We start from the raw sequence: 24,149 nt of genomic DNA on the forward strand, positions 1-24,149 counted from the left end.
TTTCGTTATATATTAGGTCCCCCCAGGAAATGGAATTAATGGGGCCCGGGAGGGACGGTCCCCCCCGGTCCCCCCCCCCCCGGTTTCCCCAGCCCTGAATAGCGTACGCCCAATAAATCTATGACAAGTATTTATCTGATTAATGAATTTGTCGCAAAAGAACTGGCTGCAGTTTGATTGCAGTCTGTACCGGTCACCGGAACTACCAATTTTGTTACGGCACTGTCGATATTCGTCAAAATCGGAAGAGCTATTATGATACACATTACACACCCGAATGACAACGGATTCCTGTATTATTTCATCGATCAGATAAGACAAGTATAGAGATAAATCGTTGACAGCCCTCCGTGAGCATGCAGCTTCAGCTTCTTCACAATCAGTCCAGAGTTATCTTCATATACGTCTAATATAGGTCAATATTTTTGACTAACTAGATTCCAACAAGGGGATTTATCTCCCCTGGCGGCAGCTATGTAAAAGCTTTATAGTTAGGGCATTGCTTTTGTAGATGACGCTCCTTGACGGATAGAAATTGAAAATTTTGTCCCGTGATACGCTAGTTATGCCGATTTGTTTTGTGTATGGTGATTCTTACACGAAAAACCATCTAATATCCTGCTAACCAGCGTGCGATTTTTTCCTTTTCATCTAAGTTTTCGCTATTTTTAGGTACTTTACCATACCAAGTGCCCATGCACCTACTTTCTAAAGGTCAGCGCCGCCCCTGTCATATCCAGCATAAGCTGTGTGCTATCACCCATTGGCAGTGAGAAATATTGATCAATGACTGCATCGCCCAGCACCATTTGTCTTTCCATTGGCTACGTTCGCATAGCATGAACTATGCATTAGTGATGTCAATCACAGAAAATCAGAATACCGATACCAAACCAAATACAAACCAAAACTATTGGAAAATACCGAAACCGAACCGATTGGTTGGACTGCAAACATTCATCTTATGCAACATATTCAGTAGAAGAATACTTACCACTGATTTCTTGGTTGCACGCCGTTGCGAATGTATCCGAAAAACGCATAATGACAGATGATACGAAGATTAAAGTCGCCAATGGGAATCGAACCAACAACCTCATTATCACCAGCTCGATACTCTTAACCACTCCGCCACGGCGACAACATACGTAATCAAGCTTAAATATCGTTAAGTTAAAACCTAGCATCAACAGACGCAACCAAGGGCAAGGACCGAACGTATGAGGCCACGTTGACGTCACTCAAGAGGCACGCTATTAGTCGGCCGATTCGTGTAATACACTTGGCGAATACGCCGCCGGGCGAGGGCATTATTGGCACTACGTTAGCATGCTTCCAGTCATCAGGAATTTGACCAAAGGAGTTTTAAAAAGTAATACGTATTAAGTGGCATGGACAGCTCTTTCGCACATTTAGCCATTGCTCTAAATGTGAAAATTATTAGGGATTACATTAAGTTGCAACGATATGCGATAGCTAGGTAGAGATGGGTTGATTCAAGGTTGATTTGATGTGACATACGTAGTTCCATTAGATAATTCAAGTAACTGATAGGCATAACATAATTTATATTATTACATGGTTCGTATGTCGTCTGGGGAGTGGAGATGTAATAATTTTGACAGTTGACCGCCATTTTCACATTTAATTTAACTTTGAAGGAAAACATAGGTATTTTTGTTAGCGACACCACGGCAAATGGCAATAGTAATCCGCGCGTTTGAATCCTTTTTCAATTTTCTTCTGAGCAGCGACATGCTTACCGATATCTATTAGCGAGTTGGAGTGTGCCATGTAATAAAATGAATACTAAGTGGGGTAAATGCAATACGAAAAAGTTATTGCCCTCTGTGACGCAACTGTAGCCCTCGCGCAAAGACAACAAGCATGATTGCCCTCGGCAGCCGACGAGGGCTTTATTGCCCTCGGGCAATAAAGCATGCTTCGGTTTTCACCCCCGGGCTTCAGTGACGCCACATCGGGAATAATTTTTACTACTGTCCGCTTCCCCATACAGTATTCATGTATCTGTTACAGGGAGTATGCGATTTCAGTTAGTTTGCAACGACCCTAGGGTGGTTGTAACCTCCCTGAACGATCAGTTTGTTTGCAACGACCCTAGGGACGTTACAAAATAACTGCTCGTTCCGGGACGTTGTAACGAAACTAGGGTCGTTGCAACCTCCCTAGTTAGTATGCAACGAACCTAGGGTTGTTACAAAATAACTAGGGAGTTTAAGAATTCATCGAGTCTCGTTTCACAGGAGGGCCGTCAACAATCTTGTCCAATGAAAATCGAAATGAAGTCCAAAAATAAAAGAAAAGGAGAACCAAATTTGAACATTCAGCTCAGAAGTATATGTGGTGCCCGGGACAAAGCACGTAACTGCTGTGATAATTTTGGCTGCATTATATCGTCAGCCATATGCTTACATGTAGAAAATATAGTTACTGGGGTAGGTGTGATGGATATCCGTCGCTATCCGTGTGCGGGTTATCCCTCACACTTTTAGGGGTGCGGGTCGGATAAAACCCATCGTTTTTTCGCTATTATCTCGCGCTAAAAGCGGCCGATCGTGACGAAACTTTGAGTGTCCTCGAACTTATCTACGTTCTGGTTACACATTCCCTATACAGCTCATGATCCTAAAACCAATGACCTTTGATCTGATTTCTGAGACCATGGCAGACCGAAATGATTTGCCGTTTTGTTAGCGCACATAAAATTGCGCCAGACTTCTATTGTGATTACATATAAACGTGCCAACATGTGAACCATGATGGTTGTCCCATGCATCATGATGGGTTTCAAGTTGACTTGTCAGTTGTCGGCCTGCGGCCAGGTCAAGGTCATTGACGTTTGGTGACTTCGGGTAACTGTTTCAAATTTTGCGATTTTAAGGAATTTTTTAGCTTATTTCAAATCCAGCATTCGTTGATACATTTGAGAAGTACGTACGTATAGTTGTGGTGCCAATGCAACTTGCTACGAAGCTGTCGCTGGTGGTTTAGGTACACCTGCTATAAACAGGTGGTGCGGGTGGGACGCCTACTGTACTACTTGACCCAAACTTACCCAACCCAGCCTAGCTTAATCCTCGCCCCGCCTAGTTTTTTTTTTTCGCGATAGCTCCGAACACACCAGCAACAGAGAGCTGAAACTAGGCATACCTGACGTTTGATTCAAGCCGGATCTTGTTACACCAACCAGATTTCAGGTTAGGTAACAGACCTGAACAGGCCTCTGTTAACAGGTAACAGACCTGTTACACTTCAGGTCAGGTTACTGACCGACGTCATAAGTGGACGGTCCTCAGATGCCGCAACTTCGCAACGCCCTTAGTCCCAGAGGAGCTTTTACAGGGGGATAAAACTTACAGTACGAGCATCTTCTAGAAGTCTCACAACTTGTATACCTCTAGGATTTCTCCTAAAGATCACATGAGGTCAGGTCGGTCACGTGACCTCACCACTAAAGTCAATTGAGAAAAATGAAAACTGCTATTCTGGCGCCGGGAACGATCTCAAACTAGCTCAACCACACGGATCGCGATTTCATGCACTCCTTGCAAGGTAAGATGCTTCAATTTTGCATTGTTGACGTTGCATGACGTCATTTATGACGTCACTAGGGTCATACGAGCTTTTCGTCAATAACTCCCGCTCAAACTGAGCTAGCGAGTCGGTCAAGCCACCAATGGACTGAGGAAGACCTGCCGAATCGAATAATATGCAACATGACCTCCTTTGACCTGCTATTTTTGACAACGATGAAGCCGATTTCACTCCTCAGCGAGGAAATCACGATTTTGGAAAGATAAGCACTGATTTTCGAAAAGAAGTGCTGCCACCTGGTGCAAGAAGAAGAAGCCAGCTTTAATATGCCCGTTGTTTGTATGGTAGTTTGTTTTGTGGCCTGAAGTTGAAACTTAAAATTGAAGCATCCGAAGATGATCGATATTGATCGAAAACATGACGTTGATGAAAAAAATATGTTAAGTTGAGAGAGGAGGTCATTTTACCCAGATGCGGTGGTTAAATTCATGCAATTAATTATTTTTGCTAATTGACGGCCGCGCATCATCCGTCATTACATGGCAATCGTCATAAACAAAAATAATTTCAAGAAGTAAACCACCGCATCTGGATGAAATCGCCTCCTTTTTCAACTTAACATAATCTTTTTTCATCAAAATTATGTTTTCGATCAATATTGATCATTTTCGGATGCTGCAAATTGAAGTTCCAACTTCAGGCCACAAAAAAGGGTACACGTCAACGTTGGACTACCATACAAACAACGGCCATATTAAAGCTGGTTTATTCTTCTTGCACCAGGTGGCAGCACTTCTTTTCCAAAATCAGTGCATGTGCTAAAAATGACAGCGATTGACCAAACCTCCCCTGAATGTAATGTCTTGATGTTTTTAGGCCAGGTCGGGTCAGGTCAGGTCAGGTCAACCAGTAGGCGTCTTGCTAGCTGTCCATAGTAGGTGTCAACCACCACTGCCAGCTTCGTGACATGGTACGAAGGCGCCAGTTACTTTCGTAAATGTTCAAATGGGTGCTAAATTCGAAATCAGCTCCAACAACTAGCCTAGAAATATATGAACCCAGAAGAAATGAGCTAAGGTCATCAAAGGTCAATGACCTTGACCTGACCTTCACGTGACCTTGACAGTTGACACCCACCATAATGCATGGGACCACCATCATTTCACATGTTTGAATGTTTACGATCACAAAAAAAAACTGGAAATGAGCGGATAATAGCCGTTTTTACGAAGGGCTTTCTGGCGAATTTAAAATTTGAATTAATCTAATTTGAATTAGTCTAATTTGAACAAATATGCACCAAATGTGCACCTAACCTGCACAAAATGTGTAATAGATGGCCGTCGTGAAATACTCCTGAGCTGAATGTCCAAATTTTGTTCTCCTTTTCGTTTTAAATGAACTATGTAGATTGAACAAGATTTTCATTGGACAAGATTGTTGACGGCCCTCCTGTGAAACGAGACTCGATGAATTCTTAAACTCCCTAGTTATTTTGTAACAACCCTAGGTTCGTTGCATACTAACTAGGGAGGTTGCAACGACCCTAGTTTCGTTACAACGTCCCGGAACGAGCATTTATTTTGTAACGTCCCTAGGGTCGTTGCAAACAAACTGATCGTTCAGGGAGGTTACAACCACCCTAGGGTCGTTGCAAACTAACTGAAATCGCATACTCCCTGTAACATATCAACACTTCGTTTCGGCTTTGCTACCTGGAATAAACAATAAATACAGCGCAATAAAGAGTTGAATTATTTTCTTCTCTAGAAACGTCTGCAATCAAAATTTCAAAAATAAAACAGCACGTTGAGATTCCACGATCAATGCCATTTTATTTCACACCAATCATAACTACATTCCATCATGCAGTCGCAGCTAGGAAGCAAAATTATAAAACATTACCACCACAATTTGAGGCAAAATCGAATGCTGCACGCAACATATGGGACGCCTCAAGACACTTTAAAGCAAACAAATGGCCATCAAAAACATGAATTTTTTGCACAGTTTAACGCTTTGGGAAAATTCTGACCAGTTAAAGTAGAAAATGGGTAAATGTAAATATTATAACCAAAAATTCGGCTGTTTAGGCGCAAAGACACGAGAGACCCTACAGCGGATTCCACAAAGGAAACTCAGACGACTGGGTCAGGAAAAAGGCTGCAACAAAACTACAACTCCCTGTCTCACCAGAACCAACAGTCAATCTTCCAAGTTATAAGGCATCTGTTCATCAACAACTGTCGAAAGTCAACAAATAGACACGGTTGTTTTGTAGCAGCTGGTCCTTGAAAAGATGCGAGGACACCCACGACTTTTTTACCACATCTGGGCCAACGAAAAAACGTTTTTTTCAGCTGGATAACGGGTAGACTCAAATCACTTTTTGTGAACACAAAACTTTCAACCAGCAGTCCCACGACCACAGGAGAACTCAAGAGGGCTGCGACGTTCGCAGTGTGCCTCATGCGGTACAAGACCTGCCGGGCCGCGCTGGTGTCCGCACGGCGACGCGCCAAGCTGTGATTGGGGAGAAAAAGGGCTATCTGTAACTCGTCTTCTTTGGCTGCAAGTGAGCAGCCAGCACGGATAAGGCGCTACCACACAGAATGGCATTAATCTTTGTGTACATATGATAGGCACTGATTCGTTTTTCATCCTTTCTTCAATATTTGAATTATAATGTTTTAAATTCGACTGCTTATTTAGGAACTCCCGGCATCTTTGTCATCATAATTCCGATTTACTATGCTACTGTTAACTATAATATTGCATATCATACTACATGTAATGGTACATAGCTCTTCAACAACAGCAGCGAACATCGAAGTAACAACGTTTTCTCTCTATTCCTTGCTGGTCTGCCCAGCTTCCTGTTCTGGTCCCGGAGAATTCGTCAATTTATCAGAAGATAAATCAGACTCGGCAGGTGGTAAAGGTGCGCCGCTCAGACCCGCAGTTGATTTTTTCGGCTCAAACATGATTTTTTCGAGGTTAATGAAAGGAACCTCAAATGTTAGCGAAAGGAGCATGGCTGCGGCGAAACTGACCACAACGTGGGCAAGAAGATGGTACGTGAAGCGATACGAATCGACGTAGACAGTACTCTTCACAGAGCCGTCTACGAGGGTTAAAACGTTGATGTGGATAAGATATCCGGCGTACGTGAGCCGGCTGAGCGGAATGAAGCCCGGGTAGGAGAGGAACGTGTTGATGGGCCCGCCGTAGCCGGTGACACAGGCAAAGATGACCCAGCCGACTGCCACGCCCCACGCGGTGCGGTTGAGTCCTCCATAGGACACGGCCACGGCTTTGCTGAACTCTTGCCAGGGCATTTGATATCCAATCATGCCGAATATCACCGAGATACCGATGGCGAAGGCTGCGACCCAGCCGGACAGCCAGAGCCACGGCTTCAGGGTGATCTGGCGGCCGCGCAGCCTGTGGAGTAGGTAGCCGAGACCGATCCCAGTCAGCCAGACTGTGCAGCGCATCCATGGATATGCATACTGAGTCACCATTTCCTCGGCTGCCTCAACATCAGGAACATTAAATGAGAAAAGCGTAGGAGGCAGGTTTTTGGTGCTCCATATAGCTATCCGCAAAGAAAGAAAGGCAACAGTGAGGAACCCGAGCCAAAGAGCCCCCCACAGAGGTTTCCACACAAGAGGAAGCAAAATTACTGGAGAAACCAAGAACATTTGCATGTCTGTGGCCAGGTACCAGGTTTGAGCCAAGCACTCTTCCTCGATCGGGGTAAAGTTCTGGATATAGAGCAGATTACGCCACCAGTCTTTTTGACAAATGTCTTGTTGTGGTTCCACCATCCGAGGCCAAAGAGGACCGCTTCCAAAGTACACAAATATGGTGGCATTAATAGCAACCATGATTGCCATCGGTGGTGTCAGACGCAAATATCGGTGAAGGTAAAACATGAAAACGTTAAACTTTCTTCTTTTCTCGTAGGCTCCACAAAAACTGTAAGCTAGCACGACCCCTGATAACAAGTAGAATGTATCCACACTTAGCGTCGCGTTATCAATCACTTGAAACGCAACTGTTTTGAACCAATCCAATGCGACGAAGAAGTTTTGGTCATACGAAGTAATTTGTGACGCAGCATGCCCCAGAAGCACCCACGTCATAGAAAAGAAGCGAATGCCATGGATACACCTCAGCGTCCCTTTACTTGTAGACGTATCCAGCAGCTTTTTGGTGTTGGTGTAAAGGGAAAATGCGACCAGGACTCTTTGCCAGTTGGCCAGGACGGGCGGCTTTCTCTGTTGCATCGTGGCTGGCTTGGGCTCGACGACATGGAGCATCTGTGGCAGCCGCGAGTTGGGACTGTCCACGACGGACGTCATCCTGAGCTTGTCGGCCTGCCGCTCGGCCCGGTATCCGAGCCACACGTCCAGCGCCGTGCCGACCAGCAGCAGGACGCCGACCAGCGCCAGCAGCGTGATGACCACGATGTCGGCCGGCTGCAGGTCCACCGTCTGGTCGGCCACCTCGGACGTGAAGGCCGTCACCGTGACGTTGTCCCCCAGCATGCTCTGGAGACCCGTCTGCACATCCACGCTGGAGCAGCTGGACGGCACACACAGGCCGATCACCCCGGTAGGTATTCCCAGTGTTGGGAGGATGAAGATGGTACCAAGGCCGTCATCCCCTTCCTGCCGCCATCCGCCGACCTCCTCGTCACCAACCGACGGCACAGGGGCAGGTGCCACCGTCACTGGCACATACCGACCGGTGAACTGGAGCTCCTGGTCGTCCAGATCTGGGTACGTGTCGTTATCCAGGCTCGCCTTCACCAGAAAACACTCGTCTCTGCTGCCGAACACGTTCAGGTTACCCACCAGAATGCCGTCTGGGAGCTTGCCACTGGCATCAAACACTGCGAAAAGAAATTTCTTTCAATCTTTATCAGAATGCATATCACACAGCTGTTCGAGTGTTCGAACTTCGAGATGACACGTAAGCTAGCTGGATGGCCAATGCTTATTCGCACATAGGCGGCTGTGGGCACATTGTCACACATACAGACGAAGGAATTGAGCCAGTCTAATTAGAACGGACGGTGAGAGGTGTGGCGGAACGGACCCGTCCCACCCCTCACCGTCCGTACGGACCCGTCCCCACCCCTCACCGTCCGTACGGACCCGTCCCCACCCCTCACCGTCCGTACGAACCCGTCCCACCCCTCACCGTTCGTACGGACCCCTCCTCACCCTTCACCGTCCGTGCGGACCCGTCCCCACCCCTCACCGTCCGTACGGACCCTTCCCACCCATCACCGTATGTATGGACTCTTCCCAAACCTCACCGTCCGTACTACCAAACTGGGAGTTTGATAGTATAATAGGAGCTTATGAGGACCCCCACACCCCTCACACTGAAGAGAGGAGACCCGCTGTAGAGAGGAGACCCGCTGTAGAGAGGAGGCCCTCTGTAGAGAGGAGGACTTCCTCAGTAGAGAGGAGTCCCTTTGTAGAGAGGAGGACTCGCGCCTCAGTAGAGAGGAGGCCCTCTGAAGAGAGGAGGCCCTTTGCAGAGATGAGGTCCTCTGTAGAGAGGAGGTTCTTTGAAGAGAGGAGGCCCTCTGTAAAGGAGGCCCTCTGAAAGGGAGAGACCCTCAGTAGAGAGGAAGACCTCTGTAGAGAGGAGGCCTTCTGTAGTTAAGAGGCCTTGCGAAAAGAGGAGGCCCGCAGTAGAGAGGTGGTCCTCTGTAGAGAGGAGGCCCCCTCTGTGTTTTGACAAATCTTTTTGCAAGTTTTTCGCGGCGCTTCGCGCCGCCGATTCATGTACGTACAGGTCAATACGAAATCGTGACTGTAATTACACCAACCAACCGTGACAAATTGAATTAGAACTCATATGTGTAACTGTGAAGGAACTCCGGCTTGTACTGCCATGCTCAAAGGGTGGTAAAATTTGTGTTTTGGAGTTGTGTTTTGACAAATGCTTTTGAAAATTTTCTCGGCGCTTTGTGCCGATTCATACACCAATCAATCAGAGAGATCGTGACTGTAATAACATCAACCGTGTCAAATTGAATCGGAATTCATATGTGTACTGTGAAGGAACTCCGGCTTGTACTAGCATGCTATAAGGGTTGTAATGTTTGTGTTTTAGAGCTGTGTTTTGACAAACGTTTTTTCCACACAAAAAATTGCGGCGCTTCGCGCCGCCGATTCATGCACAGGTCAATATGAGAGATCGTGACTGTAATAACACCAACCGTGTCCAATTGAATCGGAATTCATATATGTGTACTGTGAAGGAACTCCTGTTTGTACTAGCATGCTAAAAGGGTTGTAATATTTGTGTTTTAGAGCTGTGTTTTTGCAATTTTTTTTTGCAAATTTTTGCGGCGCTTTGCGCCGCCGATTCATAAACAGGTCAATAAGAGAGATCATGACTATATGCTACTAATGCATTAGGCTAAAAGTGTGGTAACTATATCTACTTCTGGGTTTTTAAGTACGTCGATCCGCCCCCCCCCCCCCAGTAAAAAAATCCGTAGCGACGCCCCTGTAGAGGTGGGTTTCACTAACTGAAACTACTGAGCCGAGTGACTAATAACGATTAAACTTCATCTTAGAAACGACGAAGATCAAATGTGATTTGATTTCGACATACTCGCCCCCCCCCCCCCGGTCGTCAGAATTCATCCATCAGACCCGGCATGTCGGCCGACTTGTGACCCCCTCCCAAACGTTCCCCTAGATCCGCCCTAGGAAGGTAATATGATTTTGGGCCCTTTGAGACACTTGGGGCCTTTTCCTTGAGGGCCCCTCGAGGCCTAGTCCCCCCCCCCCACCTCTGAAATCATTTCTCCAGCCCTGACGCTATTGGCTGCGAACGTAGGGGCCAAAAATGCGTGTCTACGACCGACTTCTTTTTAAGAGAAAAGAAGCGCCAATGCGGGTATCGATCCACCGACCTTTCGACTACCAGACCGGGACTCGAACCACTCGGCTACGACGACACACCATGGTAACCACTAGCCATATAAAATTGGAAACAGTCTCAACTCAAATCTAGCCTCAATGCATACATTGTCGCGTCGGATGGCTATGACATCGCACTAGAGATGTCGCTAGTTGGTCGGCCGATTCGTGTAATACACCTGGCGAATACGCCGCCCGGCAATGTTGGTTGATGCAGTCCGCTAAGGTTTTTGCAAATAGCGTAAAGATAGGCATACGAAGATAGGCATACCGCAAAATTTGGCATACGCTCTAGGGCAACTTTTCGCACCTATCCTGAGAATTTCAAGTCCCAGTCTTTTCAGGGCAGGCCACAAGGTTACGAAAACCGGTACAAGGTCAAGGGAAAATTGGGCTTGTTTAATGGCAGCTGAATGACAGAGTTATTCGTTGATAGCGTGGGTGCTATGGCACGTAGCGCTACCAAATTTAGACACAAGTTGGAGCATCTGTTTGACACATGACCTGTGAGTTTTAGATTCCAGTGAGTTGAGGTCAGGTCACAAGGCCACAAAAACCGGTACATTGTTAAAATGGCACTAAAATGCACTATGTTGTTCATGGAAACTAGAGTTCTTCATCGATTTGATTCATACTTGCAGGATATGCTTAGGTCACCATGTGCCATCATATGTAATTATGCAGTATGCACCCCAGGTTTTTTAAATTCGGTTGACCTGAGGTCATCTGGAGGTCATGACAATTGTTAAAGAAATTGGACCGAATGTGAAAAGATAAGACATTTGTGCTTTATTTTAACGTTTTAGTGTTTAACTACCGTGATTTACATCTACTTGGTGTTTGCAAGCTGCAAGTACGCTTGGGTCGGGTCAACTCAGGTCAACTAAGGTTAAACTACGTTTTTGCTAATAACTTGGTACACAATAAGGCTAGAGCTTCAACAATGAGGTCGTTGTGTTCCTTGTGATCAGGCGGTTCGAATGATATGCGATATGCTGCATTTTGATTAAGTTAAACTTAATAAATTACTTTAACTTCACCTAATTTCTAAAGAAAACTTTTAATTAATTTTAAATTGGTAACGAAGTATGTATATCATTCGATGCGCACGGATGTCCTAAGTTAACCGGTGCTTTTATTTTTGCTCAATCTTGGTAAAAATTATAAGCGAAAAACTTTTGACATGTTTAAGCGCATTTTTTGCAATTATATCCCCCCCCCCCAAAAAAACCTAAATATTGACGTACAGTCACCAAATTTTCACGGGGGCGAGATCTTCCATGGACCCACCTTCCCTGTAAATTTGGCGTTCGGCGAGGGTTAACCCTCGCTCGCACATGCCATTTTCCCATCCTAGAACGCACATGGGGGGGGGGGTTGCCACCCCCGCGCCATTTCGTTCCTGTTGGAGATAGAGCTTAGCGGTAAAGACCAAAAAGATTCTTTGGGAAGACACAAATCCAATGATACCCAGTTTTACCTTCTCAGGTCAGTCATTGACCTTCCAGGTCAGGTCAAACTAAAAAATGTTGCTGTTTTGGGTCACCGTTGGATATCAAGTGCGCTGCTTATCATATACCGATGACGATGCCGTTTTCTGGTGCCAAGCCAGCTAGAACCTCTTTATCACACTACCGGACCAGGTTTTTGCTGCTGAGGTCATTTCAAGTCAATTTAGGTCAAGGTCAATTATATGTGTTTGTATGTATGTGTGTGTCTATGTGTATGTATACTGAAGTGCACCGATTGTTTATGTGTCCATACACAGATAACAGTAGTACTTTTATTGTTACCACTGTTACTACCAATGTTACTTTTATTTGCTCAAAAATTAAAGTATTTCACTCTTAATTTGATCATTTAGAGGGCACAATGCGTGGTGTTTTCTTTGGAAAAAAAATTGTGGTGCAAAGCCTTACATACGTATAGGTATACATCAACAATGGAGGAGGGGAATGAGCGGTAAAAAACTGCCGTTCTGGCTACAACTCAACGAACCAAGAGGAACAAAAGATTAAAACATGAGATGTCTCACATGCCACCTATTCGCTTCTCTCACCGAAACATCTCTACGGGCTCAGTGGTTTGGCGCCATGGGTCACCGTGACCGGGCTGAGTGGGATCAGGACTATTCCGCTGTGTGTGAGCTGCATTTCAGAAAGGAAGATTTCGAAGAGGATCGGTCATTTCGCACCGGCATGCAGGGACAGCGCCGTCGGCTCAAGAGCGGCGCAGTCCTGTCAGTATTGACCAGCGTGGATTACGCGATGCCCCCTGTGCACGAGCGGCCAGCGAAAGGCATCCGCACGCCACTCACACCGGAAGCAGGTTATGAAGGGCCAGACCGATGCGTTCTTCACGAATGACAATATCAGATATCAGGTGGCAACTACAACTGGTCGAGTGTCCGACAGTTCCTGGAGAATGAGGCGGTACTCCGAAGTCGAATTAAGGGCCTCAGATGGTGGTCACTGGTCACGTTTCAGCCCCGCCGACGCCTCCGCCCGAATGGCACCATCACAGCAGGAGTGACAGCAGGATGGTGCTCTTGTCATCCAGGAGCTAGTGGCCGCGCTGGCGAAATCCACTGAAATGGAGGACCTGGATGACAGCGCCAAGGCCTCCCTGGGACACAGCTCCGGCGCCTTGGCACGCTCGGCCACCAGGCGTAACAAGTACGTTGCCTCCGCCAGCGTGCTGATCTATCATGGGGCTACGCCGCTGGAGGTACGACTGGAGAAAGACGAGGAAGACATCGACCTCACCGTGAGTATCTGCCATATTTGGAGGCAACTGCCGAAGACGGAAGCTAATAGGAACCAGCTGCTGGTCTGCGATCAACCAAGAAGTGACGCAGAAGTGACGAACATAGTCGTAAAACGGGATGTCAAACTGACCGGAAGTCGTTTGCAATCATAGCCACGACGTCCTTAGGAGCCTCCTTCCAGAGATGTATGCGACGGTTTTCAATCTATTTGCTGGAAAGTGTGGAAACATGGTAACTGATAAGTGAGGCAGACACTCAAGGCAGTGCTGTCCATCGAAAGTCAGGAAGCAGACACCCCAGCCACTGGTACAGCCCGATCGAGGAGCGACATGAGGCCAAAGCTCAGCAGGGTCAAGAAGATGTAAGGCGGGGAAGTAAGGTCGCTGATGAAATTGGGAGGAAAGGCGAAGCAAAGTGACACTTGAAGAGGTGTTTTGTGACGTTAGTTTGAATTTTGACGTTTTGATGGTTCGTTGTGACAGGACTGGTGTCGATTAGCATGTAAATAAAGAGATCAAACTCCCATGTACAAGTGCTTTTTGTGGATGAGAGGGAGGAATCATTATAACCAAATCAGTGGCATACGTTCCCTCACTTCGGTGAGGAAAGTGCAACCAGCAACGTTTAGTAAAATAAGTTTCCATTATGCAAAAATGCAACAATAAACACGAGCACGGCTAGATTGCTTCTTTATAAGTTTCATTCACATAAACCAATATTTTCTTTTTGTTGCCTGTGAGAGGAGATATCGAAGTCTGGGCACGAAATATTCGGCTGTTTTCGGCCCCTTACTGCAGCCACCGGAATCCTGTTTCCAATTTATATTTTTGAATTATTTCGACAATAGTCGTCAGGCTTGTATGTCAACCCAAGCCGGTATAAAGGTCAGGTATGCACGTATTACATCGTCTAGTGTATAGAGGGGGGTGGTCCTTACGAACCCCTCTTGCGATGCGGCCCCTGATCGAGCTAGAGATTCGCAAAAAAGTAGCGTGCTGCCCGTTACGAGATATCCCGATAATGCTCAGTTTTAAGTCCATAGGTCATTGGATGATCTTGCAGTTCAGAACAATGACCCAAAAGTCGGGAAAATTGGGACGTGCTAGAGCTTCGTTAAGTTAGGCCATTGCGTTAATATCTTTTTTTCTGGGGGGTCTGATTACCGATTTCATGCTTGTTTTAGTCAACGATGATGTGTTCATGCATTTAGGGTAGGTCGATTCAGGTCAGGTCAACGAGTAGGTCTATAGAAGGTGTCAACCACGGACCACCTCTGTCAGCTTCGTAACATGTTTCATAGTCGCCAAACCTATTTTTAAAGTGTTCCAATGGGTACATAATTCAAATTCATCTCCAAAACCTATTATAGAAGCATTTAAAACTCGAAAAAGTGAAGCAAGGTCACCTAAGTTCAATGACCTCCAACTTCCTCTCTTTTTTTCAAAACGGCGGGCATGAGAGCTTCTCCCTTAGAATCTGTTTTGTAGGCTCAAATTTCGGAACATGAGACGTCACTGAGCCGTCATTGATGGCCGACATATTACAATATTTTATATCAGTTTTAGTCAAAGTGTGTAAAATTGATTTGGGAATAGATATTCCAAATAAAGTGGCGATGTCTTCAACACTGGGTATGTCGAGAAAAAAGCAGGAAGCGTTTCTCCCACGCCTCCGGTTAGGTTCAATAAAATGCTACGTCCAAGCATACAACCGCACCTTCCATGGAGTACATGTGCTCCCAAGCTGGCAAGGGTAGTTGGTTGGCAGTCCATGAAGCATGAGGGCTGATGTGCACTTTGAGCTCTTCCTCTGAGAATTGGCACTGATGTCTGTTTGTAGGCTCCAGATAAAAGATCCCACCGCGTGCGTTCATTGCTTGTGCTCCAATCTCCGTAATCAATTACTCACACGTCCGTTGATGACGCGATGTCGCGATAGGCGGCCGGGCGCTATAGCCGTCTGCCGCTCCACCGACCCGGCCAGTCGGTCTCGGCCGCAGCAGCCCACGGACCGTCTCGTCGCCCCCGACCAGCCCCGGACATGACCCGACTCGCCCCGCTGCTGCCGCCGCTGATGACGGTGGCGGCCGTCTTGGTGGCGGTGACGGCGGCGGCCGGCAGCGGTGACGCCGCCCTCGACGGACGCCTGTTCAACCTGGTGCCGCGGCCGCGCCTGCAGGAGCTGACCCTCGCCGACCTGGATGCCACCCTGGACGTGCTGACCGACCTGCTGGAGGAGAGGACGCTGCCCTCCGGCGGCAAGGGCTTCGTCTCTCGGATGGCGGCGCCGACGCTGTACTCGGACAGTGCTCTCTGTCAGAGACACACTCAGATCTACTGGGAGCAGTTCTCGACCGGAGCGCCGACCGGGTGGCCGCAGCTCAGTAAGTACAGCCCTCTGCAAACTGCGTGGTAGGTATTCTTTTTTCTACAAAACCGAGAATAAATCGAATACCATGCAATCGGTCATTCGGAAATCGTAACAGCAAGACGCGCGAGACTCCGCACCTTAGATTGGCATAATCATCGTACTCATTTTCCATCCATTTTGGCAACAAAACCCAAAAGTTTATATTTGCCCCAAAAACAAACTTTTGCATTTTGTTGCCACACAAGGCGCATACTTCAGTTTAGTGATAGACCTAATCGAAGGAGTGGAGCATGGCGCATCTATCTGCAGTGAGTTCCGACCGATTGATAGCATAGCCTTTGAGATATTATCGTTATTAACAAAAAAAAAGAATACCTACCACGCAGTCTGCTGAGGGCTGTACATATTACATGGTGCATTATTTTCAAGAGATACCTATGCGAAATGCGGTTAACACTTAACGATGTTTTAGAATGTTTTTTAGGCACTGCGATCTTTCGAACGCACGTCACCTCTTCTGCCTACCTAACTTTTTTAAGCTCAACGGGACCCGTTGCATCATATCCCTCACTGTCCGTTCTTGACTGAAGAAGTCCATTTGTCTATTAGCGTGCAAAATCTTCAAATGATTTTTGTATATCAACTGTTCTCTTTAAACAATAAAGAAGTATGCTGAGGTTGAAAGAAATTTCTTTTCGCAGTGTTTGATGCCAGCGGCAAGCTCCCAGACGGCATTTTGGTGGGTAACCTGAACGTGTTCGGCAGCCGAGACGAGTGTTTTCTGGTGAAGGCGAGCCTGGACAACGACACGTACCCAGATCTGGACGACCAGGAGCTCGAGTTCACCGGTCGGTATGTGCCAGTGACGGTGGCACCGGCCCCTGTGTCGTCGGTTGGTGACGAGGAGGTCGGCGGATGGCGGCAGGAAGGGGATGACGGTGTCGGTGCCATCTTCATCCTTCCAACATTGGGAATTCCTACCGGCACTGTCGGACTGTGTGTGCCGTCCAGCTGCTCCAGCGCCGATGTGCAGACGGGTCTCCAGAGCATGCTGGGGGACAACGTCACGGTGGTGGCCTACACGTCCGAGGTGGCCGACCAGACGGTGGACCTGCAGCCGGCCGACATCGTGGTCATCACGCTGCTGGCGCTGGTCGGCGTCCTGCTGCTGGTCGGCACGGCGCTGGACGTGTGGCTCGGATACCGGGCCGAGCGGCAGGCCGACAAGCTCAGGATGACGTCCGTCGTGGACAGTCCCAACTCGCGGCTGCCACAGATGCTCCATGTCGTCGAGCCCAAGCCAGCCACGATGCAACAGAGAAAGCCGTCCGCCCTGGCCACCTGGCAAAGAGTCCTGGTCTCATTTTCCCTTTACACCAACACCAAGAAGTTGTTGGATACATCTACAAGCAAAGGAACGCTCAGGTGCATCCACGGTATTCGCTTTTTCTCCATGACATGGGTGCTAATAGGACACGCTACGTTTCAGGTGCTTGTTTACGATCAGAATATCTTCGTCGCCCTGGATTGGCTCAAGACCCCTGCTTTTCAAATGGTCGATAATGCAACACCAAGTGTAGACACATTCTACCTTTTGTCTGGAGTTGTGCTGGCCTATAGCTTCTGTGGAGCCTACGAGAAAAGAAGAAAGTTTAACATCTTCATGTTTTACCTTCACCGATATTTGCGTCTCACACCACCGATGGCAATCATGGTCGCCATTAGTGCCACCATATTTGTGTACTTCGGAAACGGTCCCATTTGGGCAAGGTCAGCGGAGCCGCAGCAGGACTTTTGTCAAGCAAACTGGTGGCGTAATCTGCTCTATATCCAGAACTTCAGCCCGCTTGCAGAAGAGTGCTTGGGTCAGACATGGTACCTGGCCACAGACATGCAAATGTTCTTGTTTTCCCCAGTAGTGCTGCTTCCTCTTGTGTGGAAGCCTCTGTGGGGCACACTATGGCTGGGCTTCCTCACTGTCGCGTTCACGGCCCTCCGAATAGTCATGTGGAGCGTCAAGGAACTGCCACCAACTCTTCTCCTGCTCAATGCTCCCGATCCTGAGGCAGCTGATGAGTTGATGGTTCAGTACGCCTATCCGTGGATGCGCTGCACAGTCTGGCTGACTGGGATCGGTCTCGGCTACCTACTCCACAGGCTGCGCGGCCGCCAGATCACCCTGAAGCCGTGGCTCTGGCTGTCCGGCTGGGTCGCAGCCTTTGCCATCGGTATCTCGGTGATATTCGGCATGACTGGTTATCAGATGCCCTGGCAAGAGTTCAGCAAAGCTGTGGCCGTGTCCTATGGAGGACTCAACCGCACCGCGTGGGGCGTGGCAGTCGGCTGGGTCATCTTTGCCTGCGTCACCGGCTACGGCGGGCCCATCAACACGTTCCTCTCCTACCCGGGCTTCATTCCGCTCAGCCGGCTGACGTACGCTGGATATCTTATCCACATCAGCGTCCTTCTGCTTGTGGAGGGGTCTGTGAAGAGCACCGTTTACCTCGACTCGTACCGTTATACGTACCGCCTCCTTGCCCACGTTATTGTCACTTTCGCTGCAGCCATGCTCCTCTCATTGACGTTTGAGGTTCCGTTCATCAACCTCGAGAAAATCATGTTTGATCCGAAGAAGCCAGCTGTGAGCCTGGGTGGCCCGGCCGTTGCGGCCTCCGAGCCAAAGGTGAACGGCAGTGAAGTGGAGGGGACTGGCCTGGAAACTGACAAGGAGGCAGGTTCGTCTGTTAAGGAATAACATTCATTTGAAGCTATCTACATAAAACAGTCAAATGCAAAACGGTTCGTATATGTTTTGAATTACAAATTTCAGCGGTATCTGATGCATTGTACATATTTTTTTTTTAAACAATGGCTTAAGACACATGGATAACATACGCTGTTCATTATGAGATAGTTGCATAATAGACTGTAGAGTTGCCTCATTTTTGTCTAATAACCTCAATTGCCAATCTGTTGAAAGCATAATGAAAATTTATATCAGTTTAGTTCTTTGAATCATGTGTGTGCATAGCTAAGAATACATAAATGTAGACATGCAATAAGGTAGGTACTGGTAGTTATGGATTGTGCTGGCTCACGTCCAATTTTCTGGATTCTATTTAATTTTGGTGATAAATGCAAGCGTCCCATCCGTATTGGTCGGTTTTATGGAAAATATATGTACAATTGCTGATTTTTGTGATGTCATTGAATTTTATAACTATAGAAATTAGGGTAACGAATATGTTGTGTGTGAGAAGGTAAATATCGTTATCCAGATTCTCTTGTGTCTTGGAATTATATATACCTATGTGCCCTACGTATTTTTTGTTTGTTTTTGTTTATGCTTCGTGTGCGTTCTAGTTGCTGAAAGATAGAATATGTGCCGAATTCGGTATGTAATAAATGGTAAAAAATATGCGCAGTATTTTCCTTTTTGCTAGACTTATCTTAACTGTGAATAGTGAAAGTTGGACGCTTGTGATCAAGGGGCGGTCTCCGACGCTATACTCTTTATAGTATAGGTGTTACAGGGAGTATGAGAAATCAGTTAGTTTGCAAACTACCTAGGGAGTTTGCAAACTCCCTGAACGATCAGGTAGTTTGCAAACTCCCTAGGCAGTTTGCAAAGTACCTGGTCGAACAGGTAGTTTGCAAACTCCCTAGGTAGTTTGCAAAGTCCCTAGGGTTGTTGCAAACTACCTATAGGTAAAATGCGAAAACGGAGAAACAACAGCCATATAAGCTTCATTCTGAGCTCTGAACCAATTCATCGCGTCTTATCTACATATCATGTATGTACTCGTATATGGCTGTTGTTTCGTCGTTTTCGCATTTTACCTAGGTAGTTTACAACAACCCTAGGGAGTTTGCAAACTAACTAGGGACTTTGCAAACTACCTAGGGAGTTTGCAAACTACCTGTTCGACCAGGTACTTTGCAAACTACCTAGGGAGTTTGCAAACTACCTGATCGTTCAGGGAGTTTGCAAACTAACTGATTTCTCATACTCCCTGTAACATAGGCACACTTTATGACAGTTTATGACCCCAAAGCACTTGTGATCCAATTATGTAAATGTTTGTTAGAACTATAAATGTGAATAAGGACGCCGACAAAATAATCGTTTGCTGTCATAGAAAAAGTGTAATAGTCGCAGCTTTTTTTGTTTCAAGGGTTTGCCTAGTAATTACACTAGACCTGGCTAATCGGACTCAAGCTCGATAGGAGGCACCTAACTTCTATTGGGAGAAGGTAGCGCATGGGTACGTCACACTCACAATGAACATTAGTCAGAGCGGTGATTGTTCAGATAGAAGTGCCCTCATTGACAAGCTTCTCTACAATCGGCAATCTACGTGCAGAAGCTGGCGTCTTTCACAGCTGCTCGTGCAAGGCGATATCGGGTCAAGGAGTCCATATCTTCTAGCGAAAAAAGCTATTCTATTTATAATTGCAACAGGACAGCATGCGTGTTGTTACGTATACCGGATGAATAACGTATACCTACACACAACGCCTTTTTTAGCGCTGACTGACAGACGGTGCTTTTCACTGCCTAACTTTAGAAGATTTTATCAATATCTACACAAAATTGTTCCAATAAGCTACCAAAACACCGCATTCTTTCCGATATCCAGCCCAGCTGGGCGCGTTCAGACTGACATGCTAGAGCTATTGGGCTCACACTGCAGAAGCCAATCAATCACACTGCACGCCGATCTGACCTGGCTCTGCCCCGCTCGCCCCTCCCTGGTGTCGCTGTGGGTGGGGAGTCCGGCTCTCTCCCCTCTCTCTCTCTCTCTCTCTCTCTCTCTCTCCCTCTCTCTCCTCTCTCCCGCTCCCTCCCACCGTGTGTCACATGTGTCACATTTGACCGGGCCGCCGACCGCTCACCGGCGAGGCGACGCTCGCCCGATTGGACCTGCCCCGCTGTGCACCTGCGTCCGACGCTCGACGCCAATCGCCTAAATGCACCCAGTGGCGATCAATCATCTATAGGGCACTAGATATTCGGCACGGTGACCCCGTCTGCCGGCTTGGTTCGGTCCGCACTGGATCCTCTGCCCCGCAATACCTAACCCTATTCCTACTCCGTACCATTTATAGCCGTGATCATATTCCGGATTCAACTTTCCGGATACTGTCAAACGCAGTGCACTGCGCACTTGCATATGTCAGCCTGTTTTCATGCCTTTCATATCTCTCCAATGTTTAAAACTGTGTCTTTCCGTCCGCTTCTCGCAAGTGTATCTCACCTCTTCATTCCTCGTCCTGTACTGCATCCGCTAATCCCTTTCATGTGGTCTTTTCGTTTCTGCCCTCCTGTTCCAGGGCTTTCCTCGTCTTACTTACTCCAGGGCTTTCCTCGTCCTCGTCTTACCGAGATGATTCTTGACCTGTCCTCATGCACTTCATTGTCTCATGAAGTCGTTCGTGTCCTTTTCTGTTCCTTTGTCAAGCATGGTGAAACTGATGCGTAAGAATATCGTGTCTTTTTTAATTATTATTCATTGTGTAGTTGCAAGCGCAAACAAAGACTCATCAAAGTGTACTCTTTGCCTCCAATCGTTTCGGCTCCGTTCCATTCCGTTCCATTTCGTTTCGTTCCGGTTCGTCCTGGCGTCAGTGCCGTCTTTCAGAGAGAGCCGCGTGTTGGACTGAGTCAGGTCTTAGCGCCGGGGAGGGTCGAAATTATTGAGAGATCCGATAATGGCTGGCGTGTGAGATGAAAGGTCGGCCGAATTCGGCGGACTCCGATCGCCGTAGGATATCGCCACGCGGCGCGTGATAAATGGCCGGGACACTCAGCAGGCCGGGTCCGCCGTCCGGTGACGTCACTGAGACGGCACCTGGCGACGATTCTGGCGCACTGCGCACCGTCAGCAGACGCCGACAGCAAAACAACCAACACCCGAACAGGTGCCGGCAGCGAAAACTGCACAGACGTATAGTGGGTGGGAATAAGAGACAGTGTCGATGTAAGGCAGATCCGTTTTTTTCTAGAAAGTGTTGCCCATTTTTGAGTGTGTTACTGAGCACTGCAGCACTTGAGCACGAAAAGAAACCAGTGGATTCCAAATCGTATTATAATTGCCCTGATGCAGACAGAGATGGAACAGTAATAATTGATCTATTGTCAGTTCATGTGTGTAGTTCATATGTATATTAGCGCTCGCCAGCCCAATCATATTTTTCTTATCGCCCGGGGCTTTCGACGCTCCTGCCGTCAATGCCGTGTGACCGCGACCAATTGTCCCAAACACAGGGGAAGGTAGGCTCGGCGCCGCCCCACTGGACACACGTTTTACGGATGGAGACGCATCAGCGGGCGCGGCGGCGGCGCGGCCCTCTCGGTCGGGGCGGCCCTTTGTTGGTGTGACGGCCACCAAGATTGGGCCGTCAGAGAGCAGCCGGTGTGCTCCACGCACTGCCGCGGCAGGGGAGAGGAGCGCCCTCCACCGCCCGGCCACCGGCACTGGGGCAGACAGGTGGCACCCGGCCGAGGGCAGCTCCAAACGACACCCGCTCCTCAGCCGGTGGCACAAACAGCTGGAGAGCTCTGCGATTCTGCGCTGCTTCACTGACATCGGTATATGGGGGACGGGGGCTCACATTCCGAGGGATATTGAAGTTGGTTTGCTGTATGCAAGGATTGTCTATGATTTTTTCCTTCTAAAAATGAATCAGTGACAGACTTTTATTAACTAAGACGTGATTTCGTGTCTTTTATCAATTTGTGACAAATAGCTTCACTTCTTCGATAGAAAACTATCGTTAAACTCCGATCCATTCCTAACATTTAAAATGAGAAACCATGTAACAGCTCAAGCTCCGCCCATAGGCAGCCGGCAAATCATGTGCTTTTATTATATGTATTGTCATGCCTTAGCATTTCAGGAAACAATTGAAACTTTAAGATGCGATTAGCATTGCTCAAAGTGTTCACAGACAGAGCACCTGTCTATGGCAGCTATGATAGTATTTCGTTATTTCACACAGACGCATAAATGGTTGATTAGCCTATTCCATTGGCATTGGACTACCTCAACAACACCGAAGTATCAGTTCATTGTCCCCTGCTGAATCACTTTGCTTGAGAACAGCATATTGACATATAACTATATCCACGCTCCCATATATGTAGGCATCAACTATCAAATAAGAGAGCTAAGCCACCGTGAACATCTGCCGTTTGCGTGAGCGCGCGGACTACATGACCTGTGGTCAATGACGGGGCAGGTGCTGAACCACATGACGCGCGGTCAGCGACGGATAGACCATGGGTATACCGGGCGCGTGCTCCTCTCGGCTCTCCGCCACTCTCCGGAGCGAAGGTCGTCCGATAAGTCGCTGGGCACTCGGCCGATACGTTGAGTAAACGGAAAACACCACCGAATCGTCATCCGGGCACACGTGGGCTGGCAGATACTCGTCATTGGACTCTGGGCGACCACTCTCAAGCCGAAGGCCGCTGCGCGTTGGATTTAAGTGGAGGTATCAGAGGCTAAAAACGCAAAGGTCATGCTGATTTACACGCGTGTTTTGACAGGTGCTAACCAGGGATATCCATATGTTCAATGGCATCCATAACACATATCGTGTAGCCTGTAGGCGTAATAACCGACTCAGTTCCTATTGCATCCACTGCAATAACTCCGGGTGATTTTGCTAAATGTAATATTATTTTTTAGTATGGCATGGCATAGACGAAAGCATCCTATCCTTTCAATTTACTAAGGAAATACCTACAAAGCATTCGAGAAGCATTTTTATACTAATGGAGGTGGCCGCGGGGAAGGTGTGGGAAGATGGAAGATCTCTTCCTATCACGCAGTGAAAAGGGAAAGTTGCAGAAAAATGGAACGGCTGGGAATTACATAATGTCTTGTTTCTAATCCTGGTCCACAGGCACTCTAACCTCAGTTTACCTTATGTCTTATATCCTTTCGGATTTGCAATTCCCCTTCATTCGATCCGTGCATGCGCTTCATTTATTACTTGGGGAAATTGTAGGTACTTATTCGTAAATAGGGTACCTAAGTTAATACGGAAGATCGGAAAATGTGGGATGCAATGGTCAAGAAATGGTCAGCACCCATTTATTGGTCAAAATGGTTAATCACATCTTCATTTATTTTCAGGTATCGTCATAGATATTAGGTATGTTAAAATCGTGTCTTAACCCTCGCCCGTAAACGGCGATCTGCCACCTTCGCCCATGCAGGGGGGGGGGGTTGGTGCGACCCCCCCTTGGCGTTTGAAAACGGAGCGTCGTAGAGCTTAGCGGAAAAGACCAACGGATTGCTCTCGCCGAGATCTCGCGATGGGTGGTATATTTTTTGGTCCTAAGTCAACATTTGACCTACTTTTGACCGGTCAAAGGTCAAATTTTCGGAAAAATAGACTTTTTTCAACTTTCGGCGGCGATTGCGGCAAAACGGTGGAAGATATCGACTTGAAACCTTCACTATCGTGTTCCTTGATCAATTTTCTATCGT

General features: G+C 47.5%; 2 protein-coding genes across 3 annotated transcripts; one reads left to right on the forward strand and one right to left on the reverse strand.

The window, feature by feature from the left end:
- Positions 1-6,403: 6,403 nt before the first annotated feature.
- Positions 6,404-8,852, reverse strand: LOC122379669 (nose resistant to fluoxetine protein 6-like). Its single transcript, XM_043362061.1, has 2 exons — positions 8,849-8,852; positions 6,404-8,455 (listed from the first exon to the last, which is right to left on the reverse strand). The coding sequence occupies exons 1-2, from the start codon at positions 8,850-8,852 to the stop codon at positions 6,405-6,407; spliced, it is 2,055 nt and encodes a 684-aa protein (XP_043217996.1). The 3' UTR covers position 6,404.
- On the forward strand, positions 8,461-19,066 carry LOC122380147 (nose resistant to fluoxetine protein 6-like). 2 transcript variants are annotated; one of them, XM_043363020.1, is made up of 3 exons: positions 8,461-8,535; positions 15,352-15,661; positions 16,350-19,066. In XM_043363020.1, the coding sequence occupies exons 2-3, from the start codon at positions 15,352-15,354 to the stop codon at positions 18,401-18,403; spliced, it is 2,364 nt and encodes a 787-aa protein (XP_043218955.1). In that variant the 5' UTR covers positions 8,461-8,535; the 3' UTR covers positions 18,404-19,066. The 2 variants fall into 2 exon arrangements, with proteins under 2 accessions (XP_043218955.1, XP_043218947.1); XM_043363012.1 differs by lacking the exon at positions 8,461-8,535 and having other exon boundaries at positions 15,240-15,661.
- The last annotated feature ends 5,083 nt before the right edge of the window (positions 19,067-24,149 follow it).

The sequence above is a fragment of the Amphibalanus amphitrite genome, unplaced genomic scaffold (genome assembly GCF_019059575.1).
Source record: "Amphibalanus amphitrite isolate SeventyFive unplaced genomic scaffold, NRLGWU_Aamphi_draft 000009F_arrow, whole genome shotgun sequence".
Taxonomy (NCBI): Eukaryota; Metazoa; Arthropoda; class Thecostraca; order Balanomorpha; family Balanidae; genus Amphibalanus; species Amphibalanus amphitrite.

Bases quoted from the DNA above. Each gene is read 5' to 3' on its own strand.
- LOC122380147 (XM_043363012.1), top strand. From the start codon at position 15,319: ATGACCCGACTCGCCCCGCTGCTGCCGCCGCTGATGACGGTGGCGGCC. The intron at 15,662-16,349 runs GTAAGTACAGCC...TTCTTTTCGCAG, and splicing joins GACCGGGTGGCCGCAGCTCA to TGTTTGATGCCAGCGGCAAG.